We start from the raw sequence: 27,387 nt of genomic DNA on the forward strand, positions 1-27,387 counted from the left end.
GAAATGGATGTCTACCGTTCAAAGTTTTAGGGAACTGGATCTGGCATGCAGGCAGTTTTGACAAGTGGGCAGGGCAGGGTGGATGCAGTCTGCTGTTCCCACCAGCCCAAATCTTGCCTGTCCAAGTCAACTCCAGTCAACTCCAGTCCTGTCCAGGTAAATTGCAATTATGTTTAAGTCTGGAGGGCAACTCTTGATTCCACTACACCACATGGTCCATTTCTGTTGAACTGCTTCTTTGCAATAAGCAAATTAATGTGGATATGAAGATCATCACTGGCTATCTTGCTGTTTTGTGGCTATTATTAATTAGTTAGATGTAATAAATGAAGGGACCCAGGTGGCGCTGTGGGTTAAACCACAGAGCCTAGGGCTTGCTGATCAGAAGGCCGGCGATTTGAATCCCTGCCACGGGGTGAGATCCCGTTGCTCGGTCCCAGTTTCTGCCCACCTAGCAGTTCAAAAGCACGTCAAAGTGCAAGTAGATAAATAGGTACCGCTCCAGCGGGAAGGTAAACAGTGTTTCCGTGCGCTGCTCTGGTTCGCCAGAAGCGGCTTTGTCATGCTGGCCACATGACCCAGAAGCTGTCTGTGGACAAACGCTGGCTCCCTCGGCCTAGAGAGCGAGATGAGCGCACAACCCCAGAGTTGGACACGACTGGACCTGATGGTCAGGGGTACCTTTACCTTATAAATGATACCATTATCTTGCTGGGTGTGTTCAGTGTAATAAAAGCAAATGCACTGTGATTGCTGATCCATGAGAGTAGTTTCATTTGTTTAACATAACCGAGAGTTGCAGGTGTATAAGAGAGAGAGAGAGAGAGAGAGAGAGAGAGAGAGAGAGAGAGAGAGAGCAGTTGCCCTAATGAAGAAAACAGGAATTAAATAAACATTTCACATATACTTTTTGTCATGAACTTTCACAAACAATCATCATGGGAAAACACTAATGTTTTTATTCCCCTGAAAAACACAGTTACCCTCATTGGGTGCACAGAAGTTTGGGTTTCACCTTAAAATACAGGTACATATATAAATAGTATATTGTAAAAAGCCAATAAGTGATCAATAGATTTTATAGGCATATTATCAACATATGGGACTCCAGTGGAGATGATTACAATGACAGAAGCAGAAGGGGGGTTTAGAAAGTCTTAGGGGCTCTACCAATTCATTAGAACAGCTCTTAACAGCAATCAGCACATGAATAGGGGAGGCATGGATCAGCTTATTCACGGCATTCCTCGTGAATTTCCAGAGATGGCTGCCCTGAATCATGGATCCGTTTACATTTAAAGCGCATATGAATCTCTTGTGCAGCCATGCTTCCCCATTCATTTCAATGGAGGGCCCCATTGTTTGCATGTGCAGAACCTGTCCCTCTAGCCACTTTTTCTTTTTCTTTAAAAAAAGAAGGAAGGAAGAAAGGCAGGAAGGAAAGAAGGAGAGCATTGTACAAACCCATGTAAATCAGTGGCCTGCCAGGGAGCCAAATGTATATTCAAATCCAAATTCCTGATTTTTTGCTGCATTGTCACTCCTGCATTACATTAAAATTCTACAGGTTTCTTATAATGTACACGTTACATCAAATGACTGAAATTTGATTGAAATGTGTCAGCATTCAGATATGAACATTGACAATTCTGGACAAATTCCACAAATTTCCCCAAACTTAAGAATGTTGGTGACTATTGACTGGCATCCAAGATAGAATTTGGGCAAAATCCCTCATACATGAGTTTCAACATTCTCCAAAACACACACAGAATTTTGCCTTTGCTACACAAAAAGCAACCAATAGGAGAAACCTTTTTCTGTTCCCTCTTGCTCAAATTGCAACCTGACAGTTCTGCACAAAAACCTGATAAAAAGCCCATACATGCCACATAGTTACTGGTTAGGATGTATGAAACTAGACAGCTTACGTCAGTACCTGAAACCTTAATTGAATCAAAAGGTGAAAAAGGTGTATAATATTCATACATTAACTACTGTCCTATATTTATATATATGTATATATACCATTATGCGTATAAAAGCTTGTGGATGAGTCCTTCGTGAAGAATTTAAGGAATTCTTGTACATTGGTTCAATCAGAAGCAGGAGAGAAGTGAAGACAGATTGTACTATAAAGATGCGCGCTTGTAGCTGCTTGTTATTTTTTTTGCATTATTTTTGTTCATCGTACAACAGGAGACAGAAAAAGTTCCCCTCCCCACCAAAGTCTTCAATTTCTACCTCTACATACAATAACTTACAAGTTTATTTATTTAAATAATTGTAAAACATCTTACATTTTCCATTTTAAAAGAGATTAAACTATAAGCAAATACACACATACGTCCACATTCCACCATTCATATCAGTTTTATAGGAAAGTCTTCCATGCTGGTACCCTGTTTTGTGGTTATTATTATTTTCTGCACAAACTAAATTGGTATCTGAAAGGCTCCATAGAAAATAGAAACTTCAACATTTTTTATTTTTATTTTCCTACAAAGTAAAACAAAAGAGTATCCAAAATATCAAGCTTGAACGGTTGGCCAATTTGTTCCTCCTTTTAATATTTTACAAACATTAGGAAGGCTTTGTGTCCATAAGAAAAAAAAAATTCTTGTACTCCAGACTCAATCCCATAAACAGTGTGCATTTGGATCATGGCCAATTCCTCATTTTAATGTTCTTGTGAGAGGGGGGTGGGTTGATGTAAGCGTATATGAAACCTGGAACAGATGAGAGCAGCCTCCTGGTGTGTCTGATTCATCATTATTTTGTTTTTAAAAAGTGCCCTTGCATTCTGCACGTGGCTTCCCCCAGCAATAGAACTTGTAGTGCTCCCCCCCCCTTTTAGTGCTCCGTAACAATAAGTAGTTTTGTGCTGTAAAAAAAGGGGGGAAATGTCGGAGGGGACTCCAGCAGCTCCTCCTCTTCTTTTACATTGGAGGAACGACAAGACCTGTCATAGCTGAAAATGAAAATGGACAACGTTAACATTTCAGCTGCTTGTCAAAATAGAAATATAGCAGACAAAGATGGTTCAATTATTAGTTATTCATTAACATCGGCATTTCCAATGCTTGTTAAAATAGAAATATATAGAAATGTGGCAGATGAAGCTGGACCTATCCCTAGTCACTTCCAGGCTGGACACACTGTATGTTTGTGTGTACTGCTAAAATAAATAAATATTCATCCCTATTTCCGCTATCAGTAAGAAGCAATAAAATAGGCAGGATTTGAAACCATAATAAGTACTTTGCCCTTCCAAACTGGACAGGTGTTACCCTTCCAATTCTACAATTCTATGATATTTTTTAAACTCACTTTTACAGAGAATTGCGGTGGTATCATTGACAAATCATTGCACTACAGTGTTCCCTTTCCACAGATCTGCCTTCTAGTAACCTTGATTTATGAGGATTATTTTTATTTATTTAATTTTGCAAAAAAAGAAAGAAAAACCCCCACAAGGGATTGTGGGGAGACATCCCTGTGATGCAATAATACCATCTGATTTTTCTGCGAATGAGTGAACAGATGATGAGAAAAGCGCAAGTGGAGTAATGGTGGTACCTTGGGTTACAAACACCTCAGGTTACAAACACTTGGGGTTACAGACTCCGCTAACCGGGAAGTAGTACCTCAGGTTAAGAACTTTGCTTCAGGGTGAGAACAGAAATCATGCTCTGGCAGCGCGGCGGCAGCGGGATGCCCCATTAGCTAAAGTAGTACCTCAGGTTAAGAACAGTTTCAGGTTAAGAACGGACCTCTGGAACAAATTAAGTTCGTAACCAGCGGTACCACTGTACCAACTTGTCCTAGACTAGAAACAATTGCTTTTCAGAATGCTGAATGTGGCAGTCACAATTCTGCACATAGATTTCTACCATCTAACTCCTGAACCTGGTCAAAGAAATACTTTTGTAGACATTGAAGTTTTTTGGAACATTTTGTAGATTTGCTTAGAGATGAGAGCCAAAATAAAAAATGAAAGTGTACAAAAAGTGTGCAACAATAGGTGTATTGCATCACCTTTAATTCTCTGGGGTGGGGAGGGGTAGGGTGACCTCAGCTGCCATGACTAGTGCCCATTGCAGTTGACAACAGGGAGACCAACAGGAGTTGGAGCCAAAGTCAATGACAGGCAGAACCAATTAATTCTAGTTTTGTCCCCAGCCTCTTCTCTGCTGAGCTCTACGAGGGCAACACTTGAGAATAAGGAAGAGGAAACCAACAGACATGCCCCGTTTACTCCAATGGGCCAGCTTCCATCTCTTTTCAACCTTAATCCTACCCTTTCTTGGTTAGGTAACAGCAAACTCTCAGTGAGGGGAGAACTTGGGGGGGGGGGAGGTTGCCATAAAGGCAGAAACTACCGTGGGGCCAAGTGGATGCTTTCCCCATTGTTGAGATGATGCGGCACAAGCTCCCTCTGCTTTTATTGCTGCTTTCAGTGATAAAATCCAAGGGTATTAATTGCTTTCTAAAATGTCCAATCCTCTATTTGACCTATTTCTGTGAGATGACTTAATGGCAGCTTGTAGCCTACCTTTTGTTCTTAGAAGCTGCTTGATGCTTCTCCCCTTCCTCCCCTTTGGGGCTGCGCTGTCAAAAGCCTATTTCCCAGTCTGCACTACTTTTTATTGAATGTTTGTGAGCTTCGGATTAAGGTCTTACACTGCTCGCAAAGCTGTAATTATTTTTGCCTGTATTACTATATATTGAATCGATGTAACTTTTCAATAAAGGTGGTTCATGGCAGGACATACCATGATGAGGGGGGAATATAGGAACCATTGTGATTATTCCACAGGGATTGCTCTCTCTCTCTCTCTCTCTCTCTTTATTGGAGAGAAATGGAAAGGAAGAATTAGAGACATGCTGCATTGTATTAACCTCAAGAGACTGCCGTGATCAGATGAGGCGCTTGATTAAGCTTGTCAAAAATCACCCGGATGCTAGGGTGACATGCACACCTTAGGTATGTGTTATTAATAGTACTAATAAACATAAGGAACTTTTGTTCCTTTCCTACTTGCAAAGGAAAAACAAACAAAATACAAGCAGGGCCATGTTTCCCATGCAGCGACATTAAGCAGGTTGCTTTGGACAGAAGACAGGAACATATACAGGTGAAACTCTAAAAAATAGAATATCATGGAAAAATCCATTTATGTAAGCAATTGTTTTCATTAGCTACTGGAGTTTAATATATGAGATAGACTCATGACACACAAAGCGAGATATGTCAAGCCTTTGTTTGTTATAATTGTAATGATTATGGCGCACAGCTGATGAAAACCCCAAAGTTGAAATTGTTAATTTGGGGTTCTCATCAGCTGTATGCCATAACTATCACAATTATAACAAATAAAGGCTTGACATATCTCACTTTGCATGTCATGAGTCTATCTCATATATTAGTTTCACCTTTTAAGTTGAATTACTGAAAGAAATGAACCTTTCCACGATATTCTAATTTTTCGAGTTTCACCTGTACCTTATAGCAGGACAGATTATGGGTGACTTGAAGTTCAAGGGGACTTCTAGCAAAGAAGCATCTGCTGGGCCCCTGACACCGGCTGCCTCCCCCCATTCTGACACCCCTGCACTTGTATTGGATTCACTGGCTGTGGTGCAAGGAAGCAACCATGCTGCATTCCACTGGAGGAGTTTGTAAGATGCCTACCATTTAGATTTCCAAAAATTCAGTAGGAACCTAGCTATATAGAAAGCTGACTTATATCAAGCTGAGCCACCGACCCATGTAGCTCAGTATTATCTACACCGAGGGCTCATCAAGACTTGCACTAGAAAGCGGCTTTCTGCTTGTCCTGCGATTCCAAGGCACAGCTCTGAGTGATCTTGATGTTGTTCTACCACTTTCCCCCAATCTCCCCACTCTTTAGTAATAGTTTGGAGCAATCCAGAAAAAACCCAAGTGACATTTGCTCCAATTCAGCAGTAAAGATTGACCTCTGAGGAAAGTGGAAGGAGAAGGGCCAGTCTGGATGAGCCTTGCAGAGGCTCTCCCAAGTTTTCAGGCAGGGGACATTCTCCTTCCTTGGAAATGCCAAGATGCTCTTCTACTGAGCTATGGCATTGCAGGGAGTTTAAAACCATGGGTAATTTGCACCCGCCTGGAATGCAGGGCAAAAACTGAGCCAAGTGGGATGGGCAGTTGGGTGGACTTGGCCTGTATGCATTAGCACTCATGTACTGCCTGAGAATGATGCATAGAGACAACTGAAAGGTTCGCCTACAATTTAAAGCAAATTCTGGATATCTGCATGTAATCATTATGGAATGGCCTAGCAAGGGATGGAAGGACCCATTAGAATCTGGTCCATCCCAGTTCTACATGAGCCAGGACCAAGTCCATCCCATTTCTGTGTGGGGTTTAAAGGGAAATCCTTTTAAAATCTGCAAAGGAATATGAAGTTATATGAAGTGTTGCCGCTGTCTGGATAATAGGGATTTTTTTTGCCTTTAAAGAAAGCTCCCAAACAGGAATCCTTGCTGCCATACACGATTTGAGTACAATAGAGCAAGTTTATTACATGGGGCAGCATTGTGTTTCCCCCCCTGTACAATTCCCTCTGAGAGTGACAGAATGTTGTTAAGTCCCATCATTCCCAGGGGGGCTTGCACTATTGTATTCAAAGTGTGTGATGGCAAGGAGCCTTGTATGCTACCCACTCCAGGTTGTGTCTGGATGACCTGTTTTGGAGTGTTTAAAAATGCAAACAGGGAGAACCTGTTGTCCACTTACCCTTTGCCCTGCTCTTTTCAGGCACAGCTCCACGCCTAAAAGCTCTGAGTCCAAGCAAATGTTTGTTGGTTTGCTCTGCCCTGGTGCTTTCCTCACCAAAACCCGCTTTCTAGCACTCAACCGAAGCAAACACCAATTTGGGGTTTCTGTGGATTGCCTTTTGCTCCAATTGAGATTTAAAGAACAGGCTTTTGTGGGGAAAGTGCCAGGGCAAAACACGGAGCTCTAAAGCATGGACTGTGCCTGGAAAGAGCTGGGCAAAAAGGTAAGTAACTCTTGGGCTCCTCATAAAAGGATCCACAGGACTGTGGATTCTGAAGTAGGCTCATAATATAATCCAATCCTGGTCATGATCCAACCAGGTCAAATCAGGGGAGCCCACTTGGGTATCTGTGTTCTGCAGATTCCTCTCATCCCTGCTGTGATTGAGTTCAGTGAAAAGTATAGGTTCAAATCCTGATAACCTCTTGAAGGAAGGTGCTTTTTACTCCCTTGTTTATTCTGGCTTTGGGAAACATGAATTCTTGCTTCTATGTTACAGGGAATGCCTGTGCATGGTGAATGTGAATGTTCACATGTGAATGCTGACAATCACAGGTGAATTTGTGAATGCCTCCAAACTAATATTTCCCACCTTCTCTGACGTAAACTAATGAATGGTGTACAGTCAAATTTAGATAACTTTCTGTGTTCACTGCTGCATATGTGGGTTTCCAGACATTCACAAAATTTGTTGAGGATTGTCAACTTCACACAACATTTCAAACATTTATGATCGCACGCATATATAGCAAACCACTGCTGTAATCAATCACATTTCACAAGAGCTGAACTCATAATCTCAGTAATGATAAGAGGCGAGATCTGGGCTGAGAACCTCAGGAAAAAACAGGCATCGTTATTTAAGGAGGAAAATGCTGTGGCATGTAACTATCCCTCTCCCCCATTAGCTTCTTCTGAGATGGCCTCTGAGGGTTATTTCAGTAACTTGTTGGGAAAAGCAGCCTCAGGTTTGTAACAAGATACACAATTGCTTGGACATGTGCTGCCCAAGGTCTAAAGGCTCTCAAATTTCTCTCATTACTAACACCATCACGTCTTGAATGTTTGTTTCCTCCTTGTGAAGGCCTCTCCTTTTGTTTGAAATCACTGGAAGCTATACTTTCAAATGCATAGATAGACTATGCTAACATAAGCAGTCTAAAACTGAGAGAGTAATTAGCTATAATATTATTTAAACACCTCCTATCTAAATCAGCCAGGTATAGTGCAGAGAAAGTGAGGTGCAATTGGGTTTCATTTCATTTCATTCATTTGTTTTGGATCTCATTTTCTACCCCACAGTGCCCAGAATGATGCTTTGTCAGGAGCACTGTGGAGGGTGCAAAATTGTGTCCAGACAACAACAGCATCAACCCTTATATAAAAAAAAGTTGTGCTACTGCCACTGCTCATGAGAAGTCCAACACTTGATAAACTGTTTGAGAATTTCTCTTCCTCCTGGATAAATTATGTGAGGTTTGCCTCCTAAATTTATCTGCCTGTGAATAGGGGGGTGAACTTCATGGCACTGTTTCAACACAGCTCTAGTGTCTTACTCCTAATCATTCAACAGCAATAGCTGAGGATGTGACCCTATGCATGTTGACTCAGAAATAAGTCCTGTCTTCTTTGGAACTCAATTCCCACTGCACATAGGATTGCAACCTAAAATACTCCCCCCTTTGAAAATGTGAGTGCTTTGGCCCCACAAAAAAGTGTGGGGGAAATCAGGAATGGACTGTTCTATAACATGACTGTGAATTTAGCTCTGTTACCAAAACCAAATTGCTGCACTGAGCATGTACTCAGACACAGCCTCCTTAAATCTATGTCCATCTCTCTGAGCCATTATTTTTGCACCTGGTTCTGCTTGGCTATGCTTGAGGTTCTAATGAAAAATAAAGTAGATCCCACAAGCTTCAACTGTGTGTGAGGGAGGGGGGAGGGAGGGAGGAAAACTCTTAAACAAGAAAACTGAAACTGAATAGAGCCTGACATGGGAGTTCTCCAGACTATACCTTGAGACTCCACCAATTTCACAAGGAATCAAGTCTCAAGGCAAAGTCAGGAGAAAAAAGCTTCTTGACAGTTTCAGCTCCCCTGGACTTACTGCAGAGGTGAAACTGACAAAAGGCTTCTCCAGATTGTGCCTCAAGGCTTTTCATCAGTTTTCACCTCCTGCTGGGTATTCTACAGGGCACAGGAACTCGGGTCCAAAATAATTTTATTTGGAGGTGTGGAGCACGAACTCTCCAAATGTGATTTCCCCGCTTCTGCTGCCACCGCCAAGTGCCCTTTCCTCTTTTGGTTACTAGGCAGTGGTGGCAGCAAGGCAGTAAAATCAGTTACCCCCCACTAGGGATGGAGAAATCTGCTCGTTTCTGTTTCTCTCGGTTTCTCATTTCCCCAGGCTTAACTCCAGTTCACTTCATTTCTCCATCAATTTGCATTTTTTTTCTTTAAAAAAGTTTGCACATAAATCAATATCCATCTCCATGCACATTTCCTCAAATATCTGCATCTTTGCCTAAGATGTAAACTTTTTTTTTGGCAAGCAATTTCCACTAATATGTTGTAGCATCGTGTGCTGTTTTTGTGGACACTTTTTGGTTAGAGAACTGCAGTACCAAATTCAGAGAAGTGTAAATTTTGAATGACATCTGTATCATCCCCTTATCACTTCAAAAAGTGTGATCTGGGCAAGTTGTCATTAAAATGCAAACTGAATAAATTTCTCCATTGTCATGACTTCCCATGTACCACTGCTGCAACCAATATATGAAGTGACAGTTACACAGTAAACACACAACTTACACTCACTTAACTTATATGATTGTGATAGGGGAAATAAATGAAGAACAGGAGAGTGGGGAGAACCTACCATTCCCTGCTCTCCATTTATTAAGATGCTTGAGGGTCTGAAAACCAAGCCTTATGAGGAACGGTTGAGGAGTTGGGTATGTTTAGCCTGGAAAAGACGAGACTGGGAGAAGATAGGAAAGCCATCTTCAAACATCTACAGAGCTGTCACATGGAAGAGGGAGCAGGCTTGCTTTTTCCTGCTCTGGAGGGTAGGACTCAAGGCAATGGATTTACCGGTAAGTTACTAAGGATTCCAACTAAACACCAGGAAAAGCTTTCTGACGGTATCTTACTGTTAGACAGTGGGACATTCTCCCTTGGGAGATGGAGAACTCTCCTTCATAGGAGGTTTTAAAGCAGAGGTTGGATGGCCATGTGTCATGGATGCTTTAGCTGAGACTCCTGCATTACAGGGGGTTGGACTAGAATGATGACCCTCTTGGCCCTTCAAACTCTACAATTCTATGATTCACTACACACCTGTGTACCCAATAGGTTTTTCTTGCTTACAGGCTCTCTGCAGGAGAGCTATGGGAATTTCCCAGAGCCCTCGGGCCTCCTTTCCAAAGCAAGAAGTGAGGCGCCTCACTTTCCAGGCAGTGGAAAAGAGGTGTGAGGGCTCTGGGATGCTGCAGGAGCCCTCGCACCACCTTTTCAGAGCCTGTAGCCTAAAGAGGTGCAGTTCATTCTACAGTGTCATGATTTAATTTCTGCCTCATTCCTCTGCATATGCAGATAATGCGTTGCAGCGTGGCTCTTAGCATACAGAAATGGGGCCTGCAACAAAATGTTGCAGAGTATTCATATTCCAGTCATTAATCCATACCTTCATCCATGACTCTCCATTTTCTCCTAGCTACTTTTCCATTCCACACACACACAAGCCAGTTTGCATTCTGTGGCAAGCGAGAATGCTCAGTCCTCACTGGGCTATTTTGGTTGATTTCCCCGCTCTGAGGAGTCTCCCCACGAAAGACTGTTGTGTACTTGTATGAACCTTAGGGTTCCCCTGCAAGCCTGCTGATCCCTCCCTGGTGCCATTTTGGCTACATAACCAATGACATGCACACCCAAACATTAGAGATAGAGGGAATAATTTCTCCATTCAGATATTCCGATCTAGGCAAAGGCATAGGTGGCCAACAGTTCCTTTGTACTGCTCCAGCAGTTTCCAATTTGCTGCCTTGCATCTGTGATGAGATGATTAGACACCAGGGTACTCATCACTTCACATTGCGTCGCGTCACATTACATCTCTGCCACGCTGTTTTTAAGCAGCCTTGACGTCCGACACAAAATAAATGCCGGGCTTTTCCTGATCAGGACACCTGCTATCAATTTGGGGGAGCAGCCAAGAAATGGGGGTGTTGTCAGGCCTGCTGCTTTCCCCCTGCCTACCATGTCTGGCTACATAAGAGGAATGTCTAGCAGATGGCACACAGGGAGCGGAAAGCAGGAACACATGGCACAAGGCGGGTTATCTGAGGGTATCCGTGTGTCTTTCCTAACACCACTGTGGAAGCCAAGAATCATGTGGGTTTCCTCCCTTGTGTAACCTTAATGAGAACCATAGAGCAACTTAGAATAACAACCAGTTGCTTGAAACATTGCGAGCTTTCAAACAACATGTTCTTTATCAGAAATAGGTGATAAGGGCACACCAGTGAAATAGAGAGCATATCTTATCCCCATGGATAAGAAAAGAAGAACCTTCTTGGCCCATCCAGTCCAGCATCTTACTTATCACAATGACCAACCAGATGCAGGCAAAGTACACGATCTACCACTGAGCCCTTTCTTACATTGCCTCTGAACATGGAGGCTTTATATAGCTCAGTGGCGGAGCTTCATAATCCGGCACTGGGGAGCGGAGACCAGGCAGGGGCAGGGCTGGTGCGCATCCCGGGGCCTTGCACGCCACTTGTGGGGGTGTGGCACCCAGCGTGGGCGGAGGGGGCGATGGCACCCCACTGGGATCGCGCTGTCAGGGGCAGTGCACTCCCCACACACTCCTCTTCTTCTGCCAGTGATATAGCTATCATGGCCATTAATAGGATAATCATCCATGTGTTTGTTTGGTTCCCAGGACCAAACATTTAACATGCTTGCCCTGGTAGAGTGCTCAGTCTCCCTCTGGTGAGCATGACGCACCTCAGCATTGGAGCTTCAGGGTGGAAGGCTCTCTGCCCCAAGGTTCTGGTTTATTGTGGCTCTGCACTGATTGGTTATTTACAGAACTCAAAAACCAAGGAGATACAGGTAAATCAAACGTGTACACCCCATTCCAGGTCTGAGCTGGAGGAAGGGCAGAATCCCCACCCACTTCTTAGCTCTGTGAAGCTGATTGTCCCTGACTTGCCACTGTTTCTAAGGTGCAATGTAAGGTCAGGGAAATGATTGTATGCTTTGGGCAATGAATGTAGTCCTGGTGCTCACAAATATACTGGATTCCCATCCAGGCCAGCAAATAACCGTGGACACCTACAACTTGGCTTATGAGTTCATCTAAGCTGGTGGGCAAACAAGAGGACTACATTCATTTCCCAAAACATACAGTCATTTTCCCGACCTTACATTGCACCTTAAAAACACAGTGTCAGGTCAGGGATAATCAGCTCATAATGGATTTGGAGTTAGGGGAGAGATTGCCAAGTATGCTGAAAATGAAAATAAAGGGTTTGCAAGGAGCTTCAAAAGGAGCTCTCCAAAATGGGTGAATGGGCAAATGAGGTTCAGTTCGAACAAGTGTAAAGTTATGCGCATTGGGGCAACCACCCCACCCTTAACAAACATATACATTAATGGGGTCTGAACTGGTGGTGACTGACCAGAAAAGAGTTCTTGGAGTTGTGGTGGATAGCTAGATGAAAATGTCGACCCAGTGTGCGGCAGCTGTGAAAAAGGCAAATTCCATGTTAGGGATTATTAGGAAAGGGATTCAAAATAAAACTGCCAATATCATAATGCTGTAATATACCACACGTAGAACGTAGTGTACTGTTCCGGTTGAGGCAGATGGTAAAGGGCAATGCAAGTGATCTGAGGGATGGAGCAACCCTCTTTTGGGGCTTTCTAGTTTAGACAGAAAGGTGGGTTGGGGAGAGACATAACAGAGGCACATAAAATTATGTATGCCAGGGAGAAAATGGACTGAGAGAAGTTTTTCTTCCTGTCTCATAATATTGGAACCAAGGTAATCTAATGAAACTGATGGTAGATTCTGGACAGACAAAAGGGAGCACTTATTTATATGGGACATAGTTAAGCTATGGAATTTTTTACCACAAGATGCAGTGATGGCCACCAACTTGGATGACTTAAAAAGGGATTTACATAATTTTGGGGAGGATAAGGCAATGGCTACTACCCACTGCTGGCTATGTACTATTTACAGTTGCTGAGAAACACAAGTGCAGACAATCTGGTTGGCCACTGTGATAACAGGATGATGGACTAGATAGGACTTTGCTCTAATCCAGCAGAACTCTTCTAATGTTCCTAGGCCATTTCCTGCTCAGGTAGATGGTCACACTTCAAAACATCAGTAAGGAACACTTCACACATGACATTTTCTGTATATGAAAATGGGGATCTGGTTTAGGATGGGGTGGGGGACATTTTTAGACTATGTGATAATTTGGCAGACTGATGGGTTCCACATGCTATGCAACTACAGTTGTAAACAAACAAGGTGAGAAGGGAACCCTGATAAAGTGGGATACCTGACTGTGGGGAGACTTCTAAATGCATTCACTTGAATGTATTTTCAATAACCCTGCAGACCTTATTGCTCCATGTAGGAGGTCAAAGGTGGGTGGATCAAGAATATTGGGGGCAGTGGTGGCGACTGTGTTCTCTACACAATTTCAAAAACCTCTTCAGGTGTTGAACTAGCCATGGAACTAGCTAGCTAGAGATATGTTTGAGTATGTATAAGATATGTATTATACATGTATATATGGAAGTGCATATCCACTCACAAAAAGCAAAGAAGGGAGATTTTATGGGGCATTTACACAAGTTAACATTAAAGAGACTGTGTTGTGTGTTTCCACTTTGGGAAAGTAAATACTTTTTATTCAACCCCCTAGTGGTTCAAGAAGAGATTTCACATATACTTTGGAGCCCTGTCTGTTCTCTTTTAGGATAGGGGATCACTGCTGAGACCAGGAAGGCCCTGGAACCACTCAGTTTCCCTATAATAAAATCATTTTGCTCTACGGAGAGCTGAAATTTATTCAAGCCCATCCATTCTATGGCTTTGGCTGCAAAAGATAACTTACATGGCTAGAACTGTCCATTCTCATTCACCTCCCTTTTCAAATTGATCAGTCTCACTGAGGTTCACAGAGGGATGGTTTCTTTGGTGACGTTCCTAAGCAACGTTAGGAGAAGATAGAGAAGCTCTGCAAGAGCTGAACTGATACTGTGGCTGGCATCCCAGGGTGGTGTTGTCAAACGCTTGCCAAGGCCTGTGCTCCAGTAGGGAATCCCACAAATGGCTCCAAGAGCCTCTGCCTCCTGAGTTAGACCAATGGTCGGCCAAGCTGGCTGGCAGCAGCAGCAAGTGAAAGAAGAACTATTTGGAAGAACTATTGCATCAAGGTTCTTGTGCAGTTGAGCACATTGCAAAAAGAAACCATTGAGATTGTACATCCCATTGATGGAAGAAAGACTGGTGGATATAAACATACTAAATAAGTAAAATAAACAAATGGGAATTCAGGAGGAATGGAATGCCAAAGAGAGGGAACACACAGAACAACTATCATAGAAAGTTTCCTTATACTGATTCAGAAACTTGGTCTATCTAGCTCAGCAGGCACATGGGCTTGCCCCTGCAATTACGGGGGCCGGTGCCGCATGACATGATCACATCATGCATGCATGCTGCATGACAAGCTCATGTCACTCATGTGTGCGATACGTCAGCACGCTGCAAGTGTTTACGCACAGTGTGCACATGTCACTCTGGAATATTGAGGGGGGCCAGGCCTCCTCTTTGAAATTTTTTGAAGGGTCCTCAGCCCCTTGCACCCCCAGATGGTGCCCCAGTAGCTCATAGCAGCTCTGCAGGGTTTCAGGCAGCTGACATTCCCAGCTCCACCTGGGACCTTTGCATGTAGAGCAGAAGCTCATCAATGGAGCCACAACCCTTCGCCGCCACCACTGCTCCTCTAGCCTGATCCCTCTGCCAACTTGTCTCTCAGGGCTCGTCCACACTTCTACTTGTCCCATGCCTAGAAAGCAAGAGTCCAAGCACTTTTCCATGGCCCCACACTTTCCAGGCATGGGTCCAAGCGGGTTTGCCTTTGCCCCACCACCCAATTGCCACTTGTTCCGGTTTAATGCTAAACCATGGGTTTTCCTGGAGGAAAGCTGTGGGGCAAATGGATGTATGCATGAGCCCCGAGTGAACCTTTACTTTGCTTTCTTGGGGCAGTGTGGGAAATTAAATTGGTTGCTACTGCTAAGAGGAGAGTGTCCGGGGCAGGTGTTAGGACCAGTCAGCTCCCCAAGGGTGCCAGGATGCAAATATCATTTGCTGGAAAAGAGGGGTGGGAGTGGGACACAGTTATTGCATCCAAGTCTCCTTCCTTTCCTACCCTCTCAGGCGCTAAGATCAGCAGAGACACCCCTCTTGGTAGTTCCTCCATCTTCAGAAGCTCAAGGGGTGGGAGGTGGGGTGGCTTGGAAGAGAGCATTCTCATTGGCCGTCCCCAAGTGCACCTGGCACCCTCATTATACTGCTTCCAGCAATTGCTGAAGATGCACCTCTTTGCCCTGGCTTTAGGCACTTTGTTGTCGTTGTTGTTGCTGTTGTTGTTGTTGTTTAGTCATTTAGTCGTGTCCGACTCTTCATGACTCCATGGACCAGAGCACGCCAGGCACTCCTGTCTTCCATTGCCTTCCACTTAAGAGGTCTATATTTTTTGGATCTACCTTACTTCTGTAATTTTAAGTTGTAATGTAAAACTGTTTTTAATATTGCATCATAATGTTGTGTTTTAATGTTATAACCTACTCTGGGACCTTAGGGTGAAGGGTGAATGATAATAATAATAATAATAATAATAATAATAATAATTGCAGCAGCAGCAGGCATCTCGTTGACCACTGGTTTAATCTAGTGGCACTTTCAGAATTTCTCCCCTTTTCCATTTGCAAATTACCTAGCAATATGGGTGAGCCAATAGGTCTTACATGGAAACTTATTAGCTTGCTATTAAGGAGATTCACAAACACACTGCACACTAAAAAATAAAATAAAAGCCACCTCAGGGCAGCTGGGAGAGTGGAGAGAACTCTTCTGCTGTTTGTGGGAGGGCTTGCCATGGGCGGCAACAATTCATTATCCTTCCTTTAACTTTTTATAACACAGTCTCTGCAGGTGCTGGCAATACAGCTCTTCTTGGTAGTTACCAGCTGGCAGCCACTCTCCCATCCCCAGAATGAAACATCGCTTCATAGGGATGGGGATGGCGTTCACTGCCCTCTGAGAGGAGCTCCAACTGTTCCCATCAAAAACTGAAAATACAACAGGGACCAAAGGCCCATTGTTGCAGCCACCATAAATGATGGGCCTCCTCACTCCACCCCAGAGTCATTAAAATAATGTTGCTTCCCCCAACACACTCACACACTCACAAATCTCTCTCTATGTGTATCTTCCATCCTGCAAATTCACTACTCCATTTGCAGATGTCAGTTTTCGGTGGGGACATATTTCCCAAACATACTTTTCTCCATACTCTTTTGGGTAGGGTGCGGGGACAACAGCAAAACATTCAGAGAAGTGCGCATTCTGAAAGATAACTGTTGTTCTCAGGCACCCCTAGACCAGCTGATTTAAGTTCATGGACCACAGTTTGGGAACACATGTCCTGGATGAAGGCGGGCTCCAGTAGGCTCACTCCAAAAACACAGCCCTACCTACTACACTTCGCTTTAACTTTAAGGTTCCTGAAACATTTCTGCCTGCCGATATCATGAACTGGATGGCACCCAGCTTACATTCAGCCCAGATTCAAAACCATTACTTGTACATCATGTTGTAAGTGCAACAGCAAAGATCATTCAGAGTGTAACTTAAGGTGTTCTCTTAATGTTAAAGCAAGCCAACCAAGAGGCTGTAGCTTAGCAACCAGTTACAGTGTCATGATCTTTGCTGAGGTTGGCTGTCTTCTGATTGGCTGTGCACTTCTGAGGGAGTTTCCCCTTATATGTGTTAGTTGTATATCCCCCACTATGAACAAGGCCTGACTAAAGAAAAGTCAAAACCTTTCTCTCCAGGTTGAACATTGCTTGGTTCAGTTTCTCTCCATTGATGCATTAGCAGGATTCCTATGGTCTCAGGACTCCATCTGTGTTGTTTAAGTGATATTGCTAATGCATTGAGATCCTCCAAGCTTTCAGCTTCTTTGTTGTTTCTGTATCTGCCTTTGAAACAAAGCATGCTGCATGCATGGAGGTTCCAGGGGGCAGGGAGTGGAAAATAGAGTTCTACGTACCTCTGAACCCATTTCCATTGCCAGTGGAGCAAGCCGGGGAAGGAGACCCCTGGGGTCGGATGACGGGAGCAAAGGCACTCTTTTGTTTGACAGCAGGGAAGACAGAGGAGGAGAATGGGAGGATGGAGGAAGTGCTTGAGGAACCGACTGTTGGACTTGAAGACATCACTGAAGAGGAGGGGAAGGGAGAAACAGAAATTCCATTAGAATAAATAAGAATTTTGGGGATTGGTAAACCTATCTCCCTCTTTCCTTCCCACTTCACATCAATTTACAACCCAAAGAGCATCTTTAAGGGGTAACTGAGGAGAACTTAGTTATTGGGTTCCAAAGCCCAGTTCAGGTGTTCAGCCTGGAAATGTTCTGACACAAAGGCCACATCCACAACTCGCATTTAAGGCATTCTTATACCACTGTAACCATCATGGCTTCCCCCAAAGAATCCTGGGAAGTGTAGTTTGTTAAGGGTGCTGAAAGTTCTCAGGAGACCCCTTATTGCCCTCCCAGAATGACAATTTCAATCCTTCCTGCCATGGAGCTCTGGGAATTATAGGAATGGGGTCTCCTAACAACTCTCAGCATCCTTAACAAACCATAGTTCCCATGATTCTTTGGGAGAAACCATGACTGTTAAAGTGAGCCACTGTGGTGTAGTGGTTAGGATGTCAGAATAGGGCCTGGGAGATCAGGGTTTAAATTCCCACTTAGCCATGAAGACCACTGGGTGACTTTGGACCAGTCCCTGTCTCTCAGCTTAACCCAGTGTTTTTCAACCACTGTTCCGCGGCACACTAGTGTGCCGCGAGATGTTGCCTGGTGTGCCATGGGAAAAATTGTTTATTTGATTCCTATTCAAGAGAATTACTTTATATTATAGTCAATATAGGCACAGAGTTAAATTTTTAAACATTTTCTAATGGTGGTGTGCCTCGTGATTTTTTTTCATGAAACAAGTGTGCCTTTGCCCAAAAAAGGTTGAAAAACACTGGCTTAACCTACCTCACAGGGTTTGAGGGGGGGATATAATGAGGAGGAGGAGAAACATGTATACCACCTTGACTTGTTTGGAGAAAAAGTGGGATGTAAATGCAATAAATAGATAAATAAATGAGTGGGGTAATAGTGCTTTAAATATAGTGGAACCTCAGTTTTTGAGCGACTCGGAAGCCAAACGATTCGGAACCCGAACATCGAAAACCTGGAAGTGAATGCTTACGTTTTCGAACGCGCCTTGGAAGTTGAACGTCTTCCGAGGCGCGTTTCTCCATTTTCTCCATTGAAATTGCCGACTGGCAATTGCGCCTCGGTTGTCAAACGTTTTGAAAGTTGAAAGGGATTACGTTCAACAGCCGAGGTTCCACTGTATATGGGACAGGTGTGTCCAGAGTGTAAGGCATAAGGAAGGTGTATGCTGGTTCCGCCTGTGATGTCCCTGCACACACCCTTCTCTATCAAGGTTCCTTGCAAGAATCTTCCAAGTATGTTCAGTCCGACAGGCTTAGAAACCCTCTTTGCAGTCAACAATAGGAAGATTAGGGGGTGGAGCAGAAAGATGTCCAGAAGGGAACATGGCCCTTAGGCTGGAAAAGGTATTATTTCACCCCATTCTGTTGTAACAGAGCTAACACTGGCTACATTACAAATACCAGTAACTCTTTCAAAAGACAGGTTTTATTTATTTATTTATTTTAAATGCTTTTTATTTTCAAATAACAAAACAGAACAAAAATACAAACACATACAACAAATAAAAATAAATACATATATGTTAACTATGATTTTTACATTATAACCTAAACTCCGCCGAGTTTTCAGACTTCCTTCCTTCTCTACCTTAGTTTTCTAACCTTCGACAGGTTTTATTTCTAATGTTAAGCAACAGCAAATAATAGGTCTAAGAAAAAACAGAAACAAGAAGGCACATTGTCCTTGTTTTGCAACTTTTACAAAGATCTCCTGAAAGACTTGATTAATTCAGTGGCCATTATTTGTAGCCTGGAAGATACTTTGTGCATATCATGGCTTTCTTTTCTTGGATACAAGTGAGATTATTGCAGAAACTGTAAGTAAATTCCTTTTGAGAGCAATGGATTTAAACAAAAAATAAAAAAAACCTTGTCCTTATAAACAGAACCACTTTTCACTACCTGTCAAAAGAGTCATTTAATACTGTATCTCATTTTTAAAGTGTTAATGGATGTATATTCCATTATGAGATATGTTGACTGGTTCAATAAACTGATTGATGTAAAACAAATAAATAAGACCTTCTGAAGTTATTACATAATATAGTATAATAGGGTAATATTCAATCATATACTTCTTTTCCTGTGTTATAAATTTTCCCTTCCCTTTCTTTTTATATCTAATAGCTAGTTTTCTTTTTATGTATGATTGTAAATGTTTGTGTGAGTACATCTGTGGAAGTGCCGTTGTTGGAGCAATGCGTTTTATTGATATAAAACAAGATTTATATACCACATAATAATCAATGAAAATCTCCAAGCAGTTTTATCCACAAAAATGGATAAAAACAAACTTTAAAAACAAGTAGACATGAAATGTAGCAAAATATAGAGCAGTTTTTAAACAAATCTGGATAATAAAGTTTTATGTCTGTGTAGGTTTCTCTAAACTGAAAAACTTTTAGTTATCATTTAGTTACATCGATACCAGGAAAGGTCCTAGAGCAGATAATTCAACAGTCGGTCTGTGAGCCCTTACAAAATGATGCTGTGATTACTAAGACCCTGCAAGGACATAGTCAAAACAAAATGAAAAAATGAAAAAAATTCCTTCCAGTAGCACCTTAGAGACCAACTAAGTTTGTTCTTGGTGTGAGTTGGTCTCTAAGGTGCTACTGGAAGGAATTTTTTTTATTTTTTATTTTGTTTTGACTATGGCAGACCAACACAGCTACCTACCTGCTGTGGACATAGTGTATCTTGAAAAAGTTAATGGGGTGGTGCTGTGGTCTTAACCACTGAGCCTCTTGGGATTGCTGTTGGGTCAGCAGTTCGAATCCACATGACGGGGTGAGCTCCCATTGCTCTGTCCCAGCTCCTGCCAACCTAGCAGTTTGAAAGCATATCAGTGCAAGTAGAGAAATAGGTACCGCTGCGGCAGGAAGGTAAACGGTGTTTCTGTGTGCTCTGGCTTCCGTCACGGTGTTCCGTTGCGCCAGAAGCGGTTTAGTGATGCTGGCCACATGACCAGGCTCCCCCAGCCAGAAAAGTGATATGAGCACTGCACCTCATAGTCGCGTTTGACTGAACTAAACCAACCAGGGGTCCTTTACCTTTACATAGTGTATCTTGACTTCAGTAAGATTTTGACAAAGTCTCACATGATATTCTTTTGAGGAAGTGGTAAAATGTGTATTGAACAAGGTAATTTGGGGTCCCTTCCAACTGTAGAATTCTATTATTCCATTATTTTAGCAGGCACCGAAAGCAATACAGAGAAGGCACCTGCCAAATATTACTATCCAGAGATTAAGTGTTGCCACACTAGAAGACTGGTTGGAATGAATATTATGTGGCTCTTGTAAAGTGGCCAGTTCCACATATCAAAGTGGTTCAGAGGGCACATCTGGGGCAAAGCATATGATTTCTCCCTCTCTCTTAACACTCATGGACGTCCAGTGACGTTGAAACTCACCAAAGACTCAGGATGGACAAAAGAAAGCATTTTTTTCCATGCAGTGCACAGATAAACTATGGAACTTTGTCCCACAGGAGGTTGTGATGGCCACCAAATTGAATGGGTTTAAAACAGGGTTAGGCAAATTCATGGAGGATAAGGCTATCACTGGCTACGAAGCCTGATGGCTATTGTTGTACCCGCATAGTCAAAGGCAGTGTGCTTCTGACTACCAGTTGCCAGGAACCTCAGGAGGCGGGAGTACTGAGGAGACTGAGGTCCTGCTTGTGACAGGCATCTGATTGGCCACGGTCAGAACAGGATGCTGAACTAGGCTCCTCCTATGTTCTTGCGATTGGATTTTAAGCATAGAACAATATCAAAGGTGTCCCTAACTTCACCTGTCAAATGTTGCAGGACACAGAAGCTAAAGACCGATATTTTAGATGGTGATTGTTGTTGTTGTTGTTGAAGCAAGCTTCAGACACTGGGAGAGAGGTGGTTGAAACTGGAAGGAACTAAGCCTTGCAATACATTTTAGGATCCAATTGGCAAAAACACTGATTTTGTTTGCTCAAATCCACAGCATGCCCACACAATCACAGCTGGATTTTACTCTGCACATTTTCTTCTCAGAGCCTGAACATTTCCTTTTTTAATTTTTTTTAAAGGGTCTGTCAGCATCTCATTGTAAACCCTTATTGTCAGGGGTTTATAACTCAGCTGTAAAAATTTCTCTCTTTTTCCCTGGAGCTAAAACTTGGCACACATAACTCAGTCAGGAAGTGGAGTTTGTAAGGGTTTTCTTTTTTACAAAAAAAGAGGGAAAAAAATCTACCAAACATCTGTTTGGCCATTTTTAAACTCTCTGTGCAAAAAATCAATAGACATTTCAAATTTCTTTCTTGAAAGGCAACTTATTATTATTAATATTATTTTCTTTTAAACAATACCTCAATATGTTCTCATCCTATAATGTGGGCTGGATTTATTTTTCGAAAACAATTCAGTATTGTCAGTGGATAATGAATGGCTATCTTAAACGAAATGACTTTGACAAGGACTTGGAACAATCACCTTTAATCCCAGTTCCACTATGGACACTCATAAGTGGGCAGATGGAATAGCTATTAAAGCAAACAAGAGGGACCAGTAACGAACTATTGCAGTGCATACTTGCTTTTTAACAAGTGGTCTCCTGTTCAGGGTTCCAGCCAGCCTCCGTAACACTCAACATTCCATGGTTGATGAACATCCTCCGTCTTTACTGAGGCTGTGGAGGGGTTTTTTGTGTGTGGGGGGGGTTCCTCCTTCAGTTCATTTAATTAATTAATAAATAATAATAATAATAATAATAATAATAATAATAATAATAATAATAATACACCTCTGAAGTACTGTACAATGATAGTGCCCTGTTGTTACTTAGTGGCTTGTTTGGTCTCCAATCCTGCCAGGACTCACCACCTGAGTTTCCTATTAAAAGGAGTGATGACCAGGCCTGTGTGAATCTGTCAATTTCAGCTTCTCTTGGTTTCTCATTTTTCCAATATCAAGTTCAGTTCTCCATACTTCCACATCAGTTTGCATGGTTTTTTAAAAGCCCTCAGGAAAATTCAGTAGCATTTTATTTTATTTTGCCCAATACACACATTTTAGCAGTGCAACTTTCCCTATTTTAATGCATTTTTGTATGTCACTTTCACTAATACGTGCACTTTTATGCACAATTTACCCCAATACATACATTTTTCTTGCACCTTACTTGGCTTGAAAACTGCATTTCAAAGTTCAGAAGAATGCAAATTTTGAAGGGTGGCTGTGTTTGGGTTCAAATCTAGTTCTGGGAAGTGCAAATTAAGTAGGCTTGCCTTTAAATGTGTCCTACCCTCCAGAGCAGGAGAAAACAAGCATGCTCTCTTCTCCATGTGACAGCCCTTAAGATATTTGAAGGCTAAACATACCCAGCGTTCCTCGTAAGGCTTAGTTTCCAGACCTTTGATCATCTTGGTTGCCCTCTTCCGCACACATTCCAGCTTGTCAACATCCTTCATAAATTGTGGTGCCCAAAATTGGACACAGTATTCCAGGTGTGGCCTGACCAAGGCAGAATAGAGTGGTACTATTACTTCCTTTGATCTGGACACTATACTTCTGTTGGTGCAGCCTAGAATAGCATTAGCTTTTTTTGCTGCTGCATCACACTGTTGATTCAGGTTCAGCTTGTGGTCCACTAAGGCTCCTAGGTCCTTTTCACATGTATTGCTAGTAAGCCAGGTTCCCCCCCCCCCCATCCTATATTTGTGCATCTGGTTCTTCCTGCCTAAGTGCAGAACCTTAAATTTATCCCTATTGAAATTCATTTTGTTAGCTTGGGCACAGTTCTCCAACCTGTTAAGAGCATTTTGAATTCTGATTCTGTCTTCTGCGGCATTAGCTAACCCCCCCCCCCCCAGTTTGGTGTTATCTGTGAATTTGATGAGCATCCTTCTATTCCTTCATCCAAGCAATTTATAAAGATGCTGAACAACAACGGTCCCAGGAGAAAACCCTGCAGTACCCCACTTCTCACTTTTTCCAATATGACAAGGAACCATTAATGAGTACTCTTTGGGTTTGGTCAGTTAACCTGCTACAATTCCACCTAACAGTTACATCATTCAACCCACATTTTACCAGCTTCCTCCCAAAAATATCATGCGGGACTTTCTTAAAAGCCTTAATGAAATCAAGATACACTATGTCCACAGCATTTCCCTGATCCACCAAGTTTGTAATTCTATCAAAAAGAAAGAAAGAAAGAAATTAGGTTGGTATGGCATGACTTATTTTTGAGAAACCTATGCTGGGTCTTAGAAATCACGGTATCCTTTTCTAAATGTTCACAGACCGACTGTTGAATTATCTGTTCTAGGACCTTCCCTAGTATTGATGTCAAGTTCACCGGTTGGTAGCTACCTGGGTCTTCTCTCCCCCCCCCCTTTTGAAGATGGGGACAACATTTGCCCACCTCCAGTCTGTAGGAACCTCATCTGTTCTCCATGATTTCTCAAAGGTAATAGACAAAGGCTCTGAAATTACATCTGCAAGCTCCTTTAGTACCCTTGGATGCAGCTTATCAGGCTCTGGAGATTTTAATTCATTTAAAGTAGCTAGGTGTTCCCTTACTACCTCTTTTCATAACATGGGCTGCAGCTTCCTCCCTATGTTGTTACACTCCAACTCCCATCAACTCTGGCTGGCAGGGGTGATGAGAGTTGTAGTCTAACGACATTTGGAGGCCACTACGTTGCCTATTTCTGCTTTATACACAGAAGGTCCCAGTTTCAATAAGAACCCCTGCAGGATCAGGCCAAAGGCCCACCTAGTCTAGCATCCTTTCTCCCAGGAACTAGTATTCAGTACACACTGCCTCAAACAATTGAGTGAGATCATTGATGACCTTATCCGCCAATCCCTGCCCTCCATTAGAAAGATTTCAGATAGTAAGAAAGAGATCTGGCTCAGATCTTGGAGACCTGCTGCCCGCCAGAGCAGACAATACTGGGATTGATGCAGCAAAGATCTAATATAGTATAAGGTCCAGTAGGACTGCCACTTCCCCACCACAGTGCACAGGTGGGAGATAGGAGACAGGCCACCCAAATGGTAGCTGTGCTATTGTCACTGACTATAGCTAAAACATGGTTTTTCAGTAAATGAATAAAGAAGAAGATGACGATGATGAATGCTTGACCACCTTGTTTAAAATTTTGTTTTTTAGTTGTGTCCGGCTCTTCGTGACCCCATGGACCAGAGCACGCCAGGCACTCCTGTCTTCCACTGCCTCCCGCAGTTTGGTCAGACTCGTGTTTAAAATTAAGGTATGCCAAATGCATCCAGTCCTCAATATTTCTCAGAATTACTTCCATGCCCTAAAAGCAGCTGAAAATTCCTCCACTTTCACAGGGGAACAAGGCCCCCTCTGAAAGCAAAGGAAGATTTTGGGCACACCTTTATGTTAAAGATGTATCCATGGCAGTTGTGCATCTCCCCCCACAAAAAATAATAATCACGCCCCTCTAATCTTACACAGGCAAATCATTTTCTCTTCCCGATATAATCGCTCTTCCCAATATAACCACGACCACCATCTATTTTAATGGCTTCCTGTAATAATTAATAAGATAATGTGTGTTAGGCTTTTTTCAGCCTGAGAGCCACATTCCTTCATGGGCAACTTTCTGGGGTCTGCATCCCAACGATGGATGGTGCCAGAAGCAAAAGTGAGTGGAGCAACAGAAGTGACCTTTGTATAGCAGCCACATAAAAGTCAGAGTTTTTTTTTTTTAAAAAAATACACACTTAGACCTTTCCACCCAGTATCCCGGAAAGCAAGAGGCATGATCATAGGTCAGGCACATATCCCGACCAAGCAAAAAACAAGCAAGATAGTCACAAGCACTGGAGCCATCTCTGGGGGGCCTGGACACCCAAAATTTTTTGACTGTGGGTGCCCGGCCTCCACCAGCCACTGGTGGCAGCTGCCTTACCGCTCTCTGGTGCCGCCACAGTGACTGGGCCAGGGCCTCCGCCTCTGCTGTGGGGCCTCTGTTGGGGTCTTCCTGAGGCTGCGATGGGCCTACCCGCAGCCATGGTGGGCCCCAACGGGCCCACCTGCAGCCGCTACAGCCCCGTTGGGTCTTCCTGTGGCCTCGTTGGGCCTTCTGGTGGCCACAATGGGCCTCATCAGGTCTCCTCCTGCCATGTGAAGTCACACATGTGCTGCGGGCGTTACATCACAGGACCACGCCAGGCACCAACAAAGTGGGGAAGAACCCGGCACGCCTGGTCGCAAGGGCCCAATAGAGGTGCCTGGGGCCCATGTTTGGTGTCTACCCTAGCATCTGTGTATCAAGAGACAATGGAGTGCACCTCTAGAGGTGATGTTAAACCACTGGAGAATCATAGCGCTTGCTGTGGCTGCAGAGACTAGTAACACATAACTGCTGCCTGCCACTTTGGTCCTGGGCTGTCCAGACAACATGTTTTGCACCAGCTGTGCTGCAGGAGTTGCCAGAAGGAGGCATACAAGATGCCATCCAACCGTCTTAGGGACTCCTATATTATATCACGTCTTCCAATATTAATATTATGTTGGCACATAGAGATCACAGGCACCATGGTTATGGAATGCTCTTCCCAGAGAGGCTCTCCTGGAACACAGATTAGTAATTCCTTGTTAAATGTCTCTCCGTGCCAGGCTTTACTTTTCTCCCAGGTGTTTTATTTCCTACCTGTTTTTAATTCTTGGAAGTGATAAAACTGGGTTTAAAAGTGCCATTTATTGGTTCTACACTTCTTTATAGTTTGCATGACTTTCTGTTAATTTTGTCTGATTTTTTTATTGATCAATTGTTTTAGAACTGTGGATTGTTTTTGTATTTCATTGATTCAAAATTATGAACTGCAGCTGGACAGGGACTTTTTGAAAAACAATGCAGGAAGTGCTCCCACGGCAAAGCATATTCATGATCTGGGCCAGGACCCCACAATGACTTCTTTTTCAAAGAAAGAAAGAAAGAAAGTGGCGAACCCTAAGCACACTATTTTAAATGTCTTCTTGGCATAGCATGTAGTTTGACCCAGGCCTGCAGGATGGAACAGGCCATGATCACTCTAGCAAATACCACAGCCACAGTGGTCCAATAGCAAAAAATACTTTGCAGAGAGAAAGAACACGGGGCTGAGGCAGAATGCTAGATATTCTTGGGTGGTGTGGGAGAGGGAGGGGGGGAGAGAGAGAGAGAGGGAGAGGGAGGGAGAGGGAGGGAGAGCTCCATATTTATGAAGTTTTGCCTTTGGCTATAAGTCAGCTTTCAGTTTACATTTTATATCTGACTGCAGGTTTCCACATACAAAATCACAGCATATGCTTCTCTTTGAGGAAAATGTGTGAAAACCTCACTATTCCACATGCCTCCATGGTTCAGATTTGACCAAGTATCTTGTGCTTGACTATTGAAACCTGAGCACAAGTATAGGCATCATATGCACTATACATTTAAAGCAGATTCATATCATTTTAAATAGCCGTGTCTTCCCCCAAATGGGACGCGGGTGGAGCTGGGGGTTAAACCACAGAGCCTAGGGCTTGCTGATCAGAAGGTCGGTGGTTCGAATCCCCGCGACGGGGTGAGCTCCCGTTGCTCGGTCCCAGCTCCTGCCAACCTAGCAGTTTGAAAGCACGTCAAAGTGCAAGTAGATAAATAGGTATCACTCCGGCGGGAAGGTAAATGGCGTTTCCGTGTGCTGCTCTGGTTTGCCAGAAGCGGCTTAGTCATGCTGGCCACATGACCCAGAAGCTGTACGCCGGCTCCCTTGGCCAGTAATGCGAGATGAGCGCCGCAACCCTAGAGTCGGACACAACTGGACCTAATGGTCAAGGGTCCCTTTACCTTTTTTTACTCCCCAAAATAATCCTAAGAGCTGAGAGCTGAGACCCCCCACAGAGCTACAGTTCCTAGAGATGATTAACAGTCCATCCCTTTCCACAGGGAACTCTGGGAGTTG

At 43.2% G+C, this 27,387-nt stretch overlaps 1 protein-coding gene across 2 annotated transcripts in view; it reads right to left on the reverse strand.

Annotated features, from left to right (window-relative positions):
* Positions 1–936: 936 nt before the first annotated feature.
* The window catches only part of EBF2 (EBF transcription factor 2), a 257,342-nt gene continuing 230,891 nt past the window's right edge, over positions 937–27,387 (reverse strand). The window contains exons 15-17 of one of the 2 annotated variants that reach the window (XM_033171853.1): positions 17,194–17,361; positions 12,511–12,574; positions 937–2,971 (exon numbers count right to left, since the gene is read on the reverse strand). In XM_033171853.1, coding sequence (XP_033027744.1) covers positions 12,543–12,574; positions 17,194–17,361 — 200 coding nt within the window. In that variant the 3' untranslated portion in view covers positions 937–2,971; positions 12,511–12,542. The remainder of the gene's footprint in view (positions 2,972–12,510; positions 12,575–17,193; positions 17,362–27,387) is intronic. The other variant, XM_033171851.1, reaches the window with a different exon arrangement.

The sequence above is a fragment of the Lacerta agilis genome, chromosome 15 (genome assembly GCF_009819535.1).
Source record: "Lacerta agilis isolate rLacAgi1 chromosome 15, rLacAgi1.pri, whole genome shotgun sequence".
NCBI classification, from domain to species: domain Eukaryota; kingdom Metazoa; phylum Chordata; class Lepidosauria; order Squamata; family Lacertidae; genus Lacerta; species Lacerta agilis.